The sequence below is a fragment of the Zonotrichia leucophrys genome, chromosome 2 (genome assembly GCF_028769735.1).
Source record: "Zonotrichia leucophrys gambelii isolate GWCS_2022_RI chromosome 2, RI_Zleu_2.0, whole genome shotgun sequence".
Taxonomy (NCBI): Eukaryota; Metazoa; Chordata; class Aves; order Passeriformes; family Passerellidae; genus Zonotrichia; species Zonotrichia leucophrys.
Genome location: NC_088171.1, coordinates 45226442 through 45244390, shown reverse-complemented (window position 1 = coordinate 45244390; position 17949 = coordinate 45226442). Strand labels below are relative to the sequence as shown.

Sequence of the window (17949 nt, the reverse complement as noted above, 5' to 3'; positions counted from 1 at the left end):
CTAAATAGTAATAGATATAATTGATACTAAATAATTATAAATTAAATTAATGCTAAGCAGTTCTTTAAAAACTGCTGCTCTAGCATTAAGAAATAAAATACATATCAAAATCAACAGGAAAGGAAAACCAACCAAAAGCAAAACAAGACAGACTCATCAAAAAAAAAAAAAAACCGTTAAAAACTCTTTGGTGTTTTATAGTATACATGCATGATTGTTATGAATGTTCTCCAGGTCCTGATGGGAATGCCTTATGGGAGTTTGCCAAGGAAAACTGTACCCCGGGCTGAACAAGCAACAGCTATGGATTTTTCAGTACTTTGGGATTTTGAGGTAAGCATATAAGTGTTAATCATAAAAGATCATTTGAATACCTCCTAAACCCCTCTGAAGTTAGTGATGCTACAAGGACGATTTTGTTCCAAGCCTAAACCAGTGGAGCACCTATTTCTTCCAGAAGAAGTCTGGAAAGCCTTTAGTTGCAACATAATCTTGGTGGATGCTGAGATTTCTGCCCAAAGCAGCATGTCCACGAGCAGACACCTGCATATGGATTTGAACCACTTCCATGTACAAATGTGCTGCCTGGCATGCATCATGTGTGTGCAGCCGCAAAAGCCACTTTGCTTCCAACTGGAAAGGCAGCAAGCACACAGGTGAGAGGCTGGAGCTGCTCCAAACCCAGCAGCCAGACAGAGACTTCAGCTGCAGACCCCCTTCACAAGCAGGGATCACCTTGCTAGACCGCTGAAAGTGCTTGGAAAGGGGGTTCCTCCCCATGGGCCTGCCCTCCCTGTTTCCCTGAAATATTTACATGAGCCTGAAGTGCAAACAAAGGTTTAGGACTTGTACCCAAAGGAAATATCCAAGTTTCCAGCCATCTCTGGGTGATTGCCTGCAATACCAATCCACCTCCCACCTCAGTTACTTTGAAGATTTAAGCCAAAGGGATTAAGTGTTTTTAGGTGACAGCCCAAGAACAGGTATGTGCAGGGGGTGAAGACTTTCGGATGTAACTGGTGCCTTGGGATCTGACTTTCAAAGTAGTTACTTCTGGAAATGTTTTTTTAAATTTTATCAGCACTGGTCCACATGCTACAAGCATGGGACCACAAGCTAAAGTCCTTCCGTAATAAACCCCTTTGCAATTTCTTTAGCTAAAAAAAAAACCAAACCAGCGAAACAAAAAGCAACCAAACAAAAAGAAAAGCTACTTTCTTGTAAACCAGATTATTTAAACTAATCTATTAATAAGGCTTCAAATACTGGTGTCCAGGAACCTGCCAGGGCCAGGTCTTCATTTACTGCCCCCCCCCCATAATCTGCTGAGGATCCTTTCAACTCTTCCTCTCCCTGCACTTTCCCTCACTGTCAGAATCCAGAATTCAGAGGTGAATTAGGGAGATTTTTAATACAAGTGTAAGGAATGAAAAACTAATTAGAGCAGTGCACAGCAAAAATATAAGAGGTAGTATTTAAATTCATTAAGCCAGAAGAATAAAAAGCAAAATAAAACCCCAAAACAAACAAACCAAAAATTCTGAAGGAGTGCTGATTAAATGCAGCTGCTGATTTTCTCTGGGAGACCATAAGTAATAGACCCATCAGTAAGGAAACTTGTCTCTGGATGAGGCTGCATGCTTCCAGGAAATGCTTACTTCCATGACCTGCCGGTCTCCTGCCTCTGGCTTGGTACACACATCTACATTCCCCTGCTGTCACTGAGGAGTTGGTGCTCTGAACCCCTCTGCTGTACAGGTCCCCATCCAGCACCCATTCCCTTCCTGTCTGACATCAGGGAATGATATTAAAGCTCAAGAAACACCTCCAACCATGGGGCAGCCCAGTACACCAACACCCTCTGCAGCCAGGAGAAGTCAAATGAAGCCCTGTGCAGAGGTTTTCCCCTTTGAAAATGAATAGAAGCTTATTCCAGCATGCTCCACAGGAGAGGTGCAGGGGGGAAATATAAATCAGAGTAGGCATAAATGAGGAGTCAATGCTGTTACCCTGAAAAATACCTTTCAGGAGACAGGAGCTGGGGAAATGTATGCTTTGGCAGGAAGGAGGTCACATCACAGATTTCTAGAGGAGTAGAAAGGAATAAATCTCACTTGGGCACCAGACACCATGTCTCACAAATGGAGTTTAAAGAGCATACTGGATGATGTGAGCAGAGAAACTCATTTTTCAGTCCCTGGCATCTGATGAATCGGGAAGACAAAGGTTTGGAATTACAGCTTGAGAAGCAAACTTCACTAGCGCCTTCCAGGGACATTATATCTCCCCAGGCTTTCTTCCACCACTCCTCCCCAGCAGATACTGTGTGCAGCAAGCCCCAGGCAGCCGTGCTGGGCTGTGCCAGCCACAGGCTTGCTGCCCTGGTAGAAGCACACACAGAGTGGTCCTGGACCTGTGGCAGAGCCCTTTGTGCAGGGCAAAAATGCAGCATCTGTGGCACCTGGGGGTACCAAAGCTTTTTATTAGTCTAGGGATAAAAAGTCAAGAGTTTTTGGGGGAGCTTAGTTTGATTGATCAAGGGAAGGTGGTCAAACACTGGATGAGAGGCCCAGAAAGGTCGTGGAAGTTCTGTCCTTGGAGATTTTCAAAGCTCAGTTGGACATAGCCCTGAGCCACAATACTTCCTTTTCCAATTAGCTCTGCTTTGAGCAGGGGGCTTGGTTAGACAGCCCCAGAAGCCCCTTTCCATGTAAACCCTTCAATATCTCCAGACAAGATCCATTACTCAGGCTCTGATACAAGCTTCAAGTCGTGTCTTTCCAAAGGCTTGATCAGAGGGGAGCTTGCTCAACTATCATGGCCAGACTGATTAAGTACACTGAACTTAGGAGCTGAAAGACAAGGAGCAAAAACCAGAGAAGGACAATGTGCAGTGATACACATCAACTTGGATGAGATATGACAGAAAACCAGGGAGAGATTGCTAATGCGGATTAGGTGATCTGCATTCTCGTTGAATGCCCAACAGATTGCACAGCAAAAAAAAGATTACTTGAGACAACATGGTTGATATTGTGTCTGAGCTCTGCTTTCCTCAGGAAAGTAATGCTTTGATTTCACTCTTTAGTTATATTTGCTCTGCAGGTGGCAACCAGTAAAAGGAACTAAATCTGCAAGGCACTGAGCATCAGCTGCCTCCTACCTGAAAGGAAAAGTTTCATATCATGGCAGGAAGGCCCTTTGCTACTGCTTTTATACTAGATCTGAGTGTTTGATTATTGGCTTAGAGAAGCAGGTGGGCTGCAGCCACAAAGAACAATAAGGATGTTTTTCTAGGAGGGATGAAACAGTGATGAATCAAAACCACATTTTAGTTTTAAGCCACTATCCTCTGACATGGTCTCCCTCATCTTACCTCTCTTAGGAAGATAAACTCTTAGGAATATGGCTTTCAAAGGTGCCAGAGCAGCAAACAGACAAGAATGAGACTGTAAAAACTTTTCCAGGGTGATTTTCCTTGTTTTAAATCTTCAGTTTTCTCTAGAAACCCCTTTCCTGCAGAGAAGAAGCTGCACAGCTTACACAGGATTTCTTTTGCTTTCCCTCCAGGGCTACATCAAATACTCAGCGCTCTTTTATGGCTACTACAACAACCAGAGGACAATTGGCTGGTTGAAATACAGGCTGCCAATGGCATATTTCATGGTTGGGATCAGCGTATTTGGCTACAGCCTGATGGTTGTAATAAGATCGTAAGCGCAGCCGACAACTGACCCCTCTGCAAAATCCACCCAGATGTGTCTCACAGCTGGCTCCCCTCCCTGGGCACCCAGACTTGGTCCAGCCTTGGCTGGATGGCTGGGGGAATGTGGGTAAAGGAGGGTGTGTGCCTGCTGCTTTCCTGCACTCAGCATCCCCATCCACCACCCTGGCTCTGGTGGGCAGAGGGCACCGGGCACTCCCCTGCCTCATCTGTGTGCCCATGTGCACTATTCTGAGCCCTTCCTACTCCAGCCATCCTCTTCCTTCTCCTCCCCTCCAGATCTCTTTAACCCTTCCTCCAACATTACTACAGAGCCACCAAACAGGTAGATTTTGTAAATGAAGGAGGATTTTACTTGCAGTAAATTTCAAATGTTCCTTTTGCGTGCTTTCATTGCAAATTAAACATTCCTGAAAGACAACATGTGTCCCACAGACAGTGCAAGGGTTGCAGAAAAGAGCCAAGTGCTACCAGACTGTGTTTGTTGAGTCCCTAAATTAATCAGTGGAGTTTAAAAGTGGCCACAATTTCTGTCTCTTTTGCACTGTCCCCAGCCTCAGTGAGGCTCCCACAACCAAAGCACTTGTCAGTGCTGTAATGGTCTCTGCAAAGTTAAAAATAAAAAAATAAGCCCCTCTATCTCTGCCTGAAGGACATGCCATGAAAAGTTCTTCCTTTCTTTGGAAGAAAGGATAAGCCCAGAGATTTGTATAGCTTCCTGAAACAGGCCATATTGCCGTGCAGCAGAAGGAGCTACTTGAGCCTTTGGCTGGAGTGGGACATGGGGATTTGCTGTACATTTGCCATGAAATTGCAGCATCTGTTGTCTTGCCTTCCTTGAGGGACTAATGCTAGAAACTCTAGGGGCACTTACAGAAGGATTTCAGGGATCAAATAATAGAGAGGAAACAGCAGAAGCCATATCTGCTCCTATGCTGATTAACAAGAATAATCCTTTCTCCTTCCCTGCATGACTTCCTGCAAGCTCTTTGGCTCCAGCATTGTGCAGCAAGTGAAGTCTCACTAAACCTTTGTGCTGCAGTGTATTGGATAGGACATGGAGGTTTTGACTAAATTTAACTAACTAAAGGTAGCCATAACCATATACTGCAGCCTAGGACCCAGAAGCACTGTGAAAAAACTTTCTTCAGGCACCAGCTGGACAAAGCAATCCTTAACCTCTTTTATCACCTGTGCTAGTTTTTTTCTGTATCACTATTTTTAATAGAAGGCCCTGCCAGTTCAGTCCTCCTTAGACCTAAAGTCCAGTGGCACATTTTAGTCATTCCCAAGCCCCAGGAATGGTTGCCCCACTCCATCTTACCCAAGCTGTGCAAAGCTGAATTGTGTATGATGGCTCTGTGGAGCACTGTCTGACCTTGTCACTGCTCACACCCTCACGCAGGATGGCTCGCAATGCCAACGAGAGCACGGCAGATGGGGATGATAACAACTTCATTTTCAGCTGGAAAATGTTCACCAGCTGGGACTACCTCATTGGCAACCCAGAGACAGCAGACAACAAGTTTGCATCCATCACCACCAGCTTCAAGGTACACCTAACTGTCCTCTGCCTGCTCCTGGAGACACTGCCAGCACCTACCAATGGCAGAGATTTAAGGGGAAATCTGGATACCCACTCAGCATCTCTCCAAAGGAACAGGGCATGGTGCTGATCCATGGCAGCTCCAGCTTCTGTGACCCGCATTCCCTAACTCCCTTTTTTTGGCCTTTAAAAGAATTTGTAGTAATTATGAGTGTAGTTCCCCTGGGATATCTCAGGCTCTTTGCCATTTGATGCCTCTATGGAGGTTAGTTTGAATTTAACCAAAACTGCCAAGTTGGATCTAGCCAGAATAGAAGAAGATTGAATTTCATAGGGTGAAAAACCTTGTGATGTCACCTCATGCATGGTGGTACAAGATATCCATCCCAATTTCTTAGGCACCCCTCCTGTTTTTTTCAGGAGTCCATTGTAGATGAGCAAGAAAGCAACAAGGATGAGAATATCCACCTGAGGAGGTTCCTGCGGGTTTTGGCCAATGTCCTCATCATATGCTGCTTGTGTGGGAGTGGCTACCTCATTTATTTTGTGGTGAAACGCTCCCAGACATTTTCCAAAATGCAAAACGTTGGATGGTATGAAAGAAATGAGGTAAGGAAACTTTGCTTCCAGTTTTCTTTTAGGATAATTTCCTTTGGACGTCAGCAAATTAATTGTCACAGGTTGAGGACAGCATCCAAGGCAGGGGGATTCCCTAGCAGGGCCCAGGAGTGCCCTTCAGTACCTTTGCACGGGTTGTAGCTGCAATGCACATCGATCTCCCTGAAAGTTCCTAGGGCAAATTAACAACTACTGCAGAGAAGGGAAAATACTCTTATAATAAATCACTAGAAAAGTCAATGCTTTTCAGCACTTCCAATACCAATCACCATCTTAAGAATCAAGTTGCATCATGACACTCCCAAACTCTGTTGTACTAGAAAGCTCCCTGGGTGTTAGAAATGTTTGTAATCAGACTTAACTCTAAAATCAAATCTTTGTCATTCACCTTGAATAATGGGAATAAAACTTTAGAACCTGCAAAAAAATGTCAACTGTCAAAGTTTCCCTTGTCTGATTTTGGAATGAGAAGTTCAAATCTTTAAGCTCTTCACATACAGCAAAAAACATTTCAACCTATGCAAAGGTTTAATTTCAATGTCTACTACATTAACATGTATTTATATATCAAAGCCAAATTAAATCCAAAGCCATGCATTTTTAAAATTCATTCAGAAAACTTTAGAAAGACAGCACTTGCTTACCAAATGCTTTATCACAATAGATTTTTACCAAAGAAAAAAAAATCTTATTAAAAAAACTTTAATGTCTGAGCTTTTCCTGGTGATAACGTGAGATCTGAACAAATATAGTGCTGGGTACTGTTACTTCTCCTGGAAAGAAAAGTACAAAGAGGAGTCAGAGACTACCTGCACCTGTACAGATGCAGGCCATGGGCCCAAAGGGCTATAAAAAAATTTAAAGCCTTTAAGTCATGCCTGAGCTAACCTTAACTGGCCAATGACCTCGTTGACTACAGTACAACTTAGTGTCTGGCATCATAAAGAGGCACAAAGATACCACTGGGACACATTTTCTTGAGCTGCAAAACTGAGATCTTGACGTGCTTCTGCTCAAGTCTGTAAATGCCTTCTGCAAAAGCAAAGGTGCTGAACGTGGAAAATAAACATTAGCATTGACTAATTATCTTTATGCACACAAGCCAAGTCTTGCGCTTCCTCTGAAACTAAAATAAGAACCTTGGAGCTGATGCAAGCAATACTGCAAGGTACTTGAGGAACCTAAATATTCATGAGTCTGGACTGACAGGGAGCAAATTCTTTGGAGCTCATCCCTTTGAGATAAGAGCAAAAATGCTCCTGCAAGAGCAAGTCTTGCAGCCTGGCCCTGAAGTCTGACGCTGTGCTGCCTGCACGCTGAGTGAAGCCAGAAGCTGAGGTTGTTTTGACTCCCTCCCCTTTATAAATCCTTCAGAAATATCCAACCAGTTGCCAGCAGCTCCTGCTCTGCCCAAAGTAAGATAGTCACTGTTGTTACTATGAGCAGTTATCTCATTTTCCTCACGTGGCAGGTTGAAATTGTGATGTCCTTGCTGGGCATGTTTTGCCCTCCACTGTTTGAGACCATCGCTGCCCTAGAAAATTACCATCCCCGCATCGGGCTGAAGTGGCAGCTGGGGCGGATCTTCGCGCTCTTCCTGGGAAACCTCTACACGTTTTTGTTGGCCTTGATGGATGATGTCAACGAAAAAGTAAGAGCTGAGCCAAAAAGCCACGGTCAAATAGCATTTCCCAGAGCTGAGGGTGAACATACTCTGTCCTCACAGCCAGCAGGGACAATCACCCCTTCTGCAGCAGGTGCTTGCTCTGTCCCCAGTCCTCTTGAGCAGTGCCCCAGGGAGACTCACCAAGCAGAGTCCCTGGCTTCTCTTTACAGACCTGAAAAGAGCATAGTTGTTGTCTTCCTAAAATCACAGCATGTTAGGGCAATTCTATTTTTTTTTCTCCATCTGACATTGTTTGCAATTTCTATTACTGCACACCCTGAGGATACAATTTATAATCCTCTTCCCCTGCCTCCCCTCTTTAACATTATCCTGGTAGTATGTTGTGGACAGATAACTGCAGGAAAGGATAAATGTCTAACTTATCCACAGAAAAAATTACTCTGTTTTAAACGGGGAAGAATTAGAAGAACCAGGGCGGTTTGCTCTGCCCTGAAAAATTATGAATAATGTGGAGGAGGAGGACTGGGTGAAGGCTACATCTGCATACAGGAGTCTTGAAGGAAGTCTGACTCCTCCATGTGCAGGGAGCATGCTGCTTGTTCCCCAAAAACTCATGGAGACTTGACCCACTCTCAGCTGTTCCCCTGCTCCAGGCAAAAGAGGAGTTTCTGTGCTACTGCCAGCACTGGGACTCCACTGTGAACAGGTATTTGTACACGGGGTGGTAACTGCTAAGGAGCAGGATTCTTCAAGCACCTCCATGTTTTCTATTTTCTGATGGTTTTGTCTGGGGGGGCTGTGGGTGTGTCTGTTCATTGCAGCTGGCAGAAGAGGATGTGGTAAAAAACATCACCCACTGGACACTGCTTGGTCACCACAACTCGTCTGCAGGGAATGACAGCGCTGTCACCCCCGCTCCCCTTGACCCTGCAGACGTGCCCAGGGGACCCTGCTGGGAGACAACTGTTGGCATCGTAAGAAATCCATTTTGCAGCAAGCCTCTGTGTTGGTTTGGGATGGTCCATTCACATTTTTTCCATTGATGCCTTTAACATTTCCAGGCTTGAAGTGTTCCTCACAAAGAGCAGGTCTTTCCCCCACTCTCAGGCAGCATCACCAAGGCAATACCAGCCCTTTGCCATGGTTCTCAAGCCATGGTGGTGAAATCCTCAGCTGGAAGCAGCCAGGGCATGCACAGCTCTGAGGCACAAAAGGCCAGGCAGTCTGCAGCCACACCTGCACCATGTTCTTGTTCAGATCTTGCTCACATCTCCTTTCTCTACACTTACACACAGCTCTTGTTTACAACTGAACAATTTCCTTAGGAGTCCACATGAAAGTCAGGAGGCTGAGCCATACCAGAGCAATGCACAGTCAAACCAACTGAGGGCATAAGTATATTTTACAGCAGCACTCCTGCAGCATTAGCATTCTGCTCCCACTTTCTGTGCTGCCACAGCATGCAGTGCAGTCAATAATGCCAGCAGCAGCTATCAGATCTAAAAGCTGTAACAGAGCTCGTAGCTCCCAAGCACAGAGATAAAGCTTAGGCCCTGCACAGTTTGAAAACAGGCATGGAGTTTGCTCATGGCATGCTTTCCTGAAGATTGCTGTCATATAGAGACAAATAGCTTAATAAAAAATACAGTCCTGAATGTGTTACTGAAATTATAGGAGTTAAATGGGTTTTTTCCTTCTTTTAAATTGCAGGAGTTCGTGAGGCTCACTGTGTCTGATATCCTGGTGACCTACATAACCATTCTGGTGGGAGATTTCATCCGAGCTTGCTTTGTCAGATTTGTGAATTACTGTTGGTGCTGGGACCTAGAGGCTGGATTTGTAAGTATCTTATAGCCCAGTCAGTATCTTATAGCCAAGAAGATAAAAGTAATTTAGGGCCATTTGGTAAACACTACAAATGACTTTGTTTTGAATGCTTCCAGTGGCCCTCTGATCTTGCTGCATAATTGGTATCCATAGTCTGCATCACTTTTCTGGGTCAATCAGCTTCATCCCAGTAAGAACTCTACAAAAATGCAGTTCTCCTCCCCATCTGAGAACTTTAAGACATGAAGCTGACTTAAGAAAGAAATAATATGGTGTTCATTCAGTTGCTAAACCCCGAAACCTTGGGCTCTTCTATATCCCCTTTCAAAGCCCCAGACCTTCCTGTTCATTGGCCACCGTGTAGGCAGGAACCTGCTTTTCTCACAGCAGTGTCTCCTGATTGCTCCTGGAAACTTCTGCTCCAGAAGCTCTAGAAGCTCCAGGTTGCTCCTGGTGTTTCTTCTGCTGCAGTGGAACAAAGAACATTTCCTTCCCCTCTCATGTGCGTGTAACACACAACAGCGCTGGACTCTGGTATTCATAAAGGCTGCATTACCAAACAGTCAGTACTGGAGCTGCACAAAATACCAAATCAAATAATGGGGGGGATGGAGGGAAGTCCATTGCTTCACAGGAGAGGAAACAAAAGCAGATGGATTCAGAGATGAAAATACCTTGCAAGATTACAAGCAGATCAGCGCACCCACTGCCTAGCTGTCATAGTGGGAGGGTTCCCAGGAGTGGTTTGGAGAAGAGCAAGAAGGAGGGCTTTGGTCCAGGAAGAGCAGGCAGGGCACAACAGGCATTCTGCTGCTTGTGCAGCTCTGCGTTTCTTCTGAGGGAGGCAGAGGACATTTCCCAGGGTGGCCTAGGAGGGTCCCCCTAGCAGCCAAGCAGCACGAAATTACTTCCATTGCTTGTGCAAAGATGGTTTGCTGATGGCCAACTAACCCAACCCAGCCAGGGACACCAGCACAATTTTCTGTGTGTTTTTCTAATGCAGATAATGAATAAGCTTCTTGTTTAACCCAGCCTTCTCACCTAGGAATACTCAAGGCAAAGGACAGCAGACACTGAAAGTAGGGTTATTTTCATGCGAAAAAGAAGCCAATATTAACTTCTAGCTGAAGATTTAAAGTAGAAATGGACCAGAATCAAAAGAACAAAAAAAACCCCAGTGTTTACAGCCATCCCTTCCCAAAGGTGTAAGCAGTCAGCAAAGCAAGACTCTGACTAGACTCCCCTTAAGTTTTCATCATAAAGCACAAACATCTTCAACTTTATGAATTGCTGACAGTATTAATAAATGCAAATGGCATAAAAAACAGACATACTACATAGGATTCCAAAGATATAAGAGCATCACTTACCATTTCTTAGAATTCTGTTTCCTGCATTGCAGTTTAAAAAAAATAGCTTTTTTTCAAGAAAACATAACGTGAAAATCTTTACACAAAATTTCATCTGCCAAAAATCACCTAAGTTTTGTGCACACAAAAGTAGATATATATATAGAAGAAGTAGCTTCATCATAGGCAAATCTAACAAAATAATAATTTATAAAGCAACAAATACTGCCAGTAGAAAAGACCAGCCTGTTCTGGACCTGCCACCATTAGCACCCACATCAGATAGCTAAAATAACTAAAATACTGCTTTATATGGAGCAATATATCTGCTAGCACAGAGTAAAATGCCACCTAATACCCATCAGGTCATATATTCCCTTGTATTTCTCTCCCTTTTCCCTGTGTTTCTGCTCTTCAGCAGCTTGGACCCAGGGACACGGACATAATCCAGCATAGCATTTGCCTTCCAGCTCATAATTATCACTGCTTCAAGATTCAATATTTTACCAGGGTGGAACTGTAAGTCCATGACCAGGCACCAGCTGGAGTTTAAATGTGGTCCCGTGCCATGCTCACAGCTGGTGTCATATTAGCAGGGAGAGAGAAACACAGAGCACTCTAAGCACCACCATCGATCTTGGCAGCTTTCTGGAAGCCAAGACAGAAGCAGCAGTAGCTCCAGTTCTGCTTTCCCCACCCTGCTGCTGCTCATTCAGGCAGTGTGCACGCAGCAGGAGCCCTCCCAGGAAGCCCTGCTTGCCAGCTTTGAATAAGCATCATGCACCCAGCAGAAACCCAGCAGGTACCTCCAGCAACAGCACACTCTCCTTTCTTTCCCCACACAGCCATCCTATGCAGAGTTTGACATTAGCGGCAACGTTTTGGGTCTGGTGTTCAACCAGGGAATGATTTGGTAAGATATTTCCTTTTATTTTATTTTTCATGTTATTGAGGAAACCTGTTAGTGGAGTTAGAGAGCTTCCAAGCCAACTAGATAAACCTCTGGGTTCTGTTTTTTCTGATTTGCTTTCTGTGCTTAACTACAAAAGTGTGTTTCTACTCTGGTTACATTCACCTAACATTTTCCAAGCCATCTCCAAGAAATTTTTGTCACAAACTGAAAAACTTTGCAACCCCTGAGCAGTCTGAGGCCTTGCTGCCCTCAGTGAGGGGCCCATACCATAACCACGGGTGCAGGTGACTTCTGCTGTGGGAACACATGGGTAGCACCTATCAGCCCGCTCAGCCTTTGTTTGTGAACAAACTTGTCACCACACAAACACCTCCTTTTCTGTTCTTGAAAAGGGTAAAACCTTCCAGTCTGTCAAAAAACAGCTCCTGTCCTTCTCTTTTCCTTTTCAGGATGGGATCCTTTTACGCCCCAGGGCTCGTGGGTATAAACGTGCTGCGCTTATTAACCTCCATGTATTTTCAGTGCTGGGCTGTCATGAGCAGCAATGTCCCTCATGCAAGAGTCTTCAAAGCATCCAAGTCTAACAATTTTTACATGGGATTGCTGCTGCTGATCCTCTTCCTCAGCCTCCTGCCTGTGGCTTACACCATCATGTCCCTGCCTCCCTCCTTTGACTGTGGACCTTTCAGGTACTGCCAAAACACCAAAAAGGATGTTTTTGTTCTGTGGTACACGGGAAGAAAATTTTCATTTTTGCTTTCATGTTTTGAAAGCAAAATTCTCATATTTTCATGAAATTAGAAGGACGGAACTCCAGCAGAGATGGAGTCTCAGTCCCAGAAAAAAATCCCCAAAAAACCCAACTGGAGTGTCCTAGAGGCTCTTTGGAACATTGAGGAAACAAAATGAGTCCAAAGGATGTATTTTATATGTTGACTTTAGTTGGCAAATAGCAGGAAATGGATAGGGGTGAGCCTGTAAAACTACTGCCTCTTTTTTCCCTTCTTCTTTGGTGTTTGGGGTTTTTTTAAATGTTGTGGGAAATTTTTTTTGTCTTTCAATTAGGACAGAACCAGCACTGCACAAAGCATTCAGTGGACTGGATTAACGTGCCAATAAAGTCTAATTTGATTGAATAACGCCATTTCCTGGGCTTGCTGAATCTGACTCAGCAAGGAGCCAGCTTGGAACAAATTGTTCTTGTAGATGTTTTGGGTTATCTGCTTGCTGACGGAGAATGACATCAGAAAGCTCAAAGGCTCAGGGGAAAGGCAAGAGACCAAAATACCCTCAGTTCCCTAACAAGGACAGGTGTCAACGAGTAATGTCAGAAGATCTGACAAGTAACTTGTTGCACGCACGCTATCATTGGGAGATGACTAATCTGCAATGTGAAAGAGCTATTTCAATTCCCAATCAACCCTTCAAAAGCCACTCAGCCTGATTCAGACCCTTGGCAGCTCGACTGAAAGCTCAGCTCTCCTGAGCTCCTGGCAGTTGATGAGGTTGGGATACTGTTTATCCAAGTTTTCTTTATTGGCTCTCAACATTGAGATAGAGAGTCCAACACCTTCCTGATGGGAATTCTGCAAGCTCCCAGGAAGCACTAAGCCTAAATGGGAGGAATAGCCCTGATGGTGTTGAATTCCCAGACCCAGAGATGCTGGGGAGAGAAGAAGGTCAATTATATAATCCAGCCCTTTTCAGATTTGTTCTTCTTTCATACAGAATACTCTCATCTGCTTTATCAATCCCGTTTGAAATTACTCTTTCACTGAGTCTCCTATTAAGCAATAATCACAGCTTTCTATTTTTGTCATTACTTAGCAGCTCTTCAAGTTGGCTCATTATTTCAGAAAGCTGGAATTTGCATATGGAAAGTCATCCCTACCATGAAAAGGCAAAACTTAACAAGATATTCATCAGAAATATGTAGTTACTGCAGTCTGTAGGGTTTTATCTATTTCAGAGGGGTAAATAGTCAGGACTCATAAAGGAGTCAAGCATGGAAATAAATGTATTGACTCCAGGAGCAAGTTGGCCTAGCAAAGATTAATTGTATAGTCAATGAGGAGAGAGAGTGAGGGAATGAATGAACCAATAGATAATTTCAAATAAAGGCATTTTAAACTCCTTTGTGGCCTTCAGCAAGCTGATGTTCATTGAAAGAGAGGTGAAGCATCTTGCTTAGCACCATGAGACTGGGGCATTTTGTCCCTCCAGAGGATACCTACACTCCTTAACTGGCTGTTTGTCTTCCCAGTGGAAAGAAAAGGATGTATGATGTCATTCAAGAGACCATCGAGCTCGATTTTCCACTTTTTGTTGCCAAGATCTTCAGCTATTTGGCAAATCCAGGACTGATCATACCTGCAATTCTGCTCATGGTGTAAGTTTTCATTGCAATATTACATGCCTGGCTTGGGGGAGAAGGTTGGAAAAAAAATTCTGGTATATTAGTCAGGTCTAAATTCAGGTTCTGCTGAGATAACAGCGTGGATTAGAGCAGACACATACTCCCTACCCCCTTTGCCTTTGCCTAACCCAATTTCCCAAAATTTAATTACCTGACCCAATTAAACACAACTTGGTGGATGAAATGCATTGCTGACAGAGGCCTTGTAGATATCTAAGCTGTCACAGCTTCCATATGAAAAATTTTCTGTAGCCAGCAGGAAATAAATGGTCAGTCTCAGCCTGGCGCCTTTTGGAGAAGCAATTTCTGTCACAGCTGGTGGTATTTAGAGCACAGCCAAGACAGGGCATTCAAAAATTACATGTTCCAAAAATATGCAGAGTTGTGAGCTTTGTTTGGGTTTGGGGGGTTTTACTTCTTCATTTTCCAAGTAATACATCTGGTATTTGTTTTAGTGCCGTTTGATCATTTCAGCTTTGAAATCAAACTTAAATCCCCAGCACCTTCAGCAGTATTAGGATTAGCTCTCCTTTTATTTGAAAATATATTTTTGGCACTGTTCTTGAAGCTTTACAAAGCTATCAAAATGAGTAGGAGGGCTGTGGCCAAATTCTGTAGGCAGTTCTGAGCACTTCAGACTTATCTATGGGAGATGGGGACAGAGCTGGGGAGCCTGATACATACAGAGATTCCTGTTCTGACTCTTTCTGGGCTATCCACACATTGGAGATGAGCCTCTGGGCTGATCCTTGGGCACTGTGATGCTTCATCCTGCATAGCTACACTGAAGGTAATGCCATTAAATTGTATCCAATACTAGTTCCATACAAAGTTTCTTATACAAACAACCTGAGAAAAATCCTAAATAAACTGAAAGTGACATGTCATCCCTCTACCTACCTCAAACTACTTGCTCTTTTTAACTCCTAAAGGATGGTCAGGTACTGTAAATTCTGCAGGCAGATCCTACACCTGTACAGACCAGATCAGATCTGTGCAGGAGACAAGAAGTCTCACAGCACACCCCAGCGTAGCCAAGCATAGATTGAATTAGAAACTCTGGTCCTGTGGGCTTCACAGCAGCACTGGCAGGTGCTACTGCAAACACAAAATGGAGACTGCAGAACACCCCAAATGGCCACCTTAACAAAAGGGCTGCAGGCCATGTTTCTGAGGCTTTGATGCAACCCTGAAAAAAGCTGATGGGAGAGAGCAAAAATAATGTTTTTTTCTTTCCAGTCACAATCTCCTGCCCTTTCCTCCACTGACAGCTGGGAAAAGTAACAGCACAAATTCAGTTTATTTGTTGAAGAGACACCTTTTATCACAACTCCCCAGTGCTGGCTATTCCCTCACCACAGCTTTACCATCAGTCCAACTCTCCTCAAGACACATTTTTGTCTCTGCCCCGACTCCCCTCTGAGAACTGAGAGGTGCCTTATGCCCATTTTACCCAAAACATCCTCACTTTCCAGCCAGATACACTGCCTGTATGGCCTGTATGTATTACACACTTTTATTTCCAGCTGTTCAGCTCCCAGGAGAGTCACAGCCCTAAAGAAGTGGCTTCCCCCATGGTGCCTGGACCAGTCAGACCCATGTCCCCTTGGCAGCAGCTCTCACATGCCCTGAGAGCACTGGGTGCCTTGCAGAGGCATTGATTGTTATCTACGTGCTCTCCTTGCCTGTGATAATCCCAGACAAAATCACAGTGAACAAACAAGGTTGTGTCTTAAGGCTTTGGCCCTTTTCTCTCCTCCTTTTCAGTCAAGTGCCCAATTTCGTGCCTTGTCTCTGAAAATCTTCAACTTCTCCTATGGTGCTGACAGGCAGACAGGGTTAAGCTGGAACTAGTCCTTGTGATGAACCCCATCCAGTTTGCCAGGAGATTTAAACCAGGGAAATGCAAAAGCGTCATTTAGTCCTGATGAGCATGGAGCCAGAAGCTCTCAAAGCAGCAGGCAAGGCAACCTGCAATCCAGCCATACTAAAAATAGCCTCTACAAAGAGCAACAGGTGGATCATAAATGGACAGTCTGTTGATTTTGATTGCAGTCCCTCAAAAAAATGTGTTTTCCACTTACTACGGACTGAATTAAGTAATTTTCTCTAGTCATGATAACCACTTCTCTTTTATCCAGGTGCAATCCAAAATGCATCTTCTGCTTATTTCGGTTCTTAGCTCCTGGTTCCAAACAATGATGGGGTCCAGTGAGTGACATGGATGTCAAGCTTACTGTCTTGCTTTTAACTGCTCAAGGACAAGGGAAATAGGAAATACAGAGAAAGAAGAATGAAAGATATGGTGCCCATGGGCACATCACCTAATCCCACTCAGGCAGAGAGTAGGATTTCAAGCTGTGGCCTGCAGAGCTTCCTGGCAGAAGACAGAAGCATTTTACAGTATCAAGAAGGGGGAAAAATTAAAATTCCTCTGCAGGCTAGAAAAGGACAGTGACCCACACTCTCCCCAGAACTGAGAAAGCAATACATCAAAAAAGAGGGGTGCCAGGGTGTCATGGTTTAAACCCACTTGGAAATTAGGCACTACCTAGCTACTTGCTCAGCCTCTTCTCTCTCTCTCCAATCCTGGTGGAATGAGGAGGAGAATCAAAGAAAAACCTTGCAGATTGAGATAAGAGTAATTCAATAATCAAAACCAAAGTAAAATATAATAATAATGGTAAATGATAATAATAAGGGAAAAATAAGTGTCACACAATACAGTTGCTCACCACCACTGGCTGATGCCAGACCCCCCCTTGCCAAAACCAGACCAGCCCCTGTTAAAGGTAACTCCCCCCTATTTATACACCAGGCATGACATTCTATGATGTGGAATATCCCTTTGGTCAGTTCAGGTCACCTGTCCCACCTATGCCCTGTCCCAGTTTCTTTTGTGTCACTGGCAGAGCTTGAGACAAAAACAAAGGTCCTTGCTCAACTTAGGATAAACAAGAATTAGCAAAACGAAAATATCAGTGTGTTATCAACATGATTCTTATTCACAGCTCTGATTACAAAGTAGTATTCTCTAGACAATGAGCTTGATAACATAAAAGAAATAAAACCATCACACCTTTACAGAAGAACAAAAAGAAAAACAATTTCCAAGAGGATTTGCAGGACAGAGAGCCTAGATTACCAAGACTGAGTTTTGGGTTAATGTTAGACAAAAGGAAGCTAATGTGTTTCCTCTAAACAGACCCCCTAAATAGCCTCAAGAAAGGCAATCCTAAGCACCACTTCCTGATCTTCCACCTGGAAACCCTCATGGTGCCTTGCTGGGCTTAGGACCAGGCACTCAATTGATGAAATCCTTGAGTCTGGTTTGAGTTTGATGAACCTGGGCTGGAGCAACACACATAGGTTTTGAACTTTCTGGAAACCATTTTTCTTTCCCTACCTTTGTTTTCCTTCTATAAGAGAATTTTCTACTTTATTAAAAAAAAAAAAAAAACAAAAAAAAAAAAACAACAAAAAAAAAACCCAAAACAACTATAGCAGTGAACTGAATGGCTGGTACTTTTCCTGGAAATGGCTTGGAGTCCCTGAGCAGATGATGGTGATAACTCCACAAAAGCAGGAGGGGACTATTTTTTACCACCAAGATATTACTGGCTGGTGAGTGTCAGAGGTGGCAAGACAGGCCCAGACATCTGGGCATGTTCTAAAGCACAGCCTCCCTGTGTGCCAGAGGCTGGCAGACAGCATGCCCTCTCCCATCCCCACTGGCCTCTCAGTTCCCTCCAGCTTGGCTCAGTTTTCCCCTGGCTTTGGTGTGCCCTTTTTGAAGAAGAGAGGATCAAAACAAAAGCCCATGGCTCTGCTCCAACCCGGCTTCAACCTTGCTCCCTTCCAGGGATAGAGGATGCAGCTGGTCCTGGAAAAGGGGGAAGGACGACTGTTCCTTGAGCACTGCTTTTCAG

General features: G+C 44.1%; 1 protein-coding gene across 1 annotated transcript in view; it reads left to right on the top strand.

The window, feature by feature from the left end:
- The window catches only part of TMC2 (transmembrane channel like 2), a 30171-nt gene that overhangs the window by 8897 nt on the left and 3325 nt on the right, over window positions 1–17949 (top strand). The window contains exons 8-17 of the mRNA XM_064704819.1: window positions 235–333; window positions 3571–3713; window positions 5130–5277; window positions 5691–5879; window positions 7360–7539; window positions 8337–8489; window positions 9226–9354; window positions 11537–11604; window positions 12054–12293; window positions 13868–13993. Coding sequence (XP_064560889.1) covers window positions 235–333; window positions 3571–3713; window positions 5130–5277; window positions 5691–5879; window positions 7360–7539; window positions 8337–8489; window positions 9226–9354; window positions 11537–11604; window positions 12054–12293; window positions 13868–13993 — 1475 coding nt within the window. The remainder of the gene's footprint in view (window positions 1–234; window positions 334–3570; window positions 3714–5129; window positions 5278–5690; window positions 5880–7359; window positions 7540–8336; window positions 8490–9225; window positions 9355–11536; window positions 11605–12053; window positions 12294–13867; window positions 13994–17949) is intronic.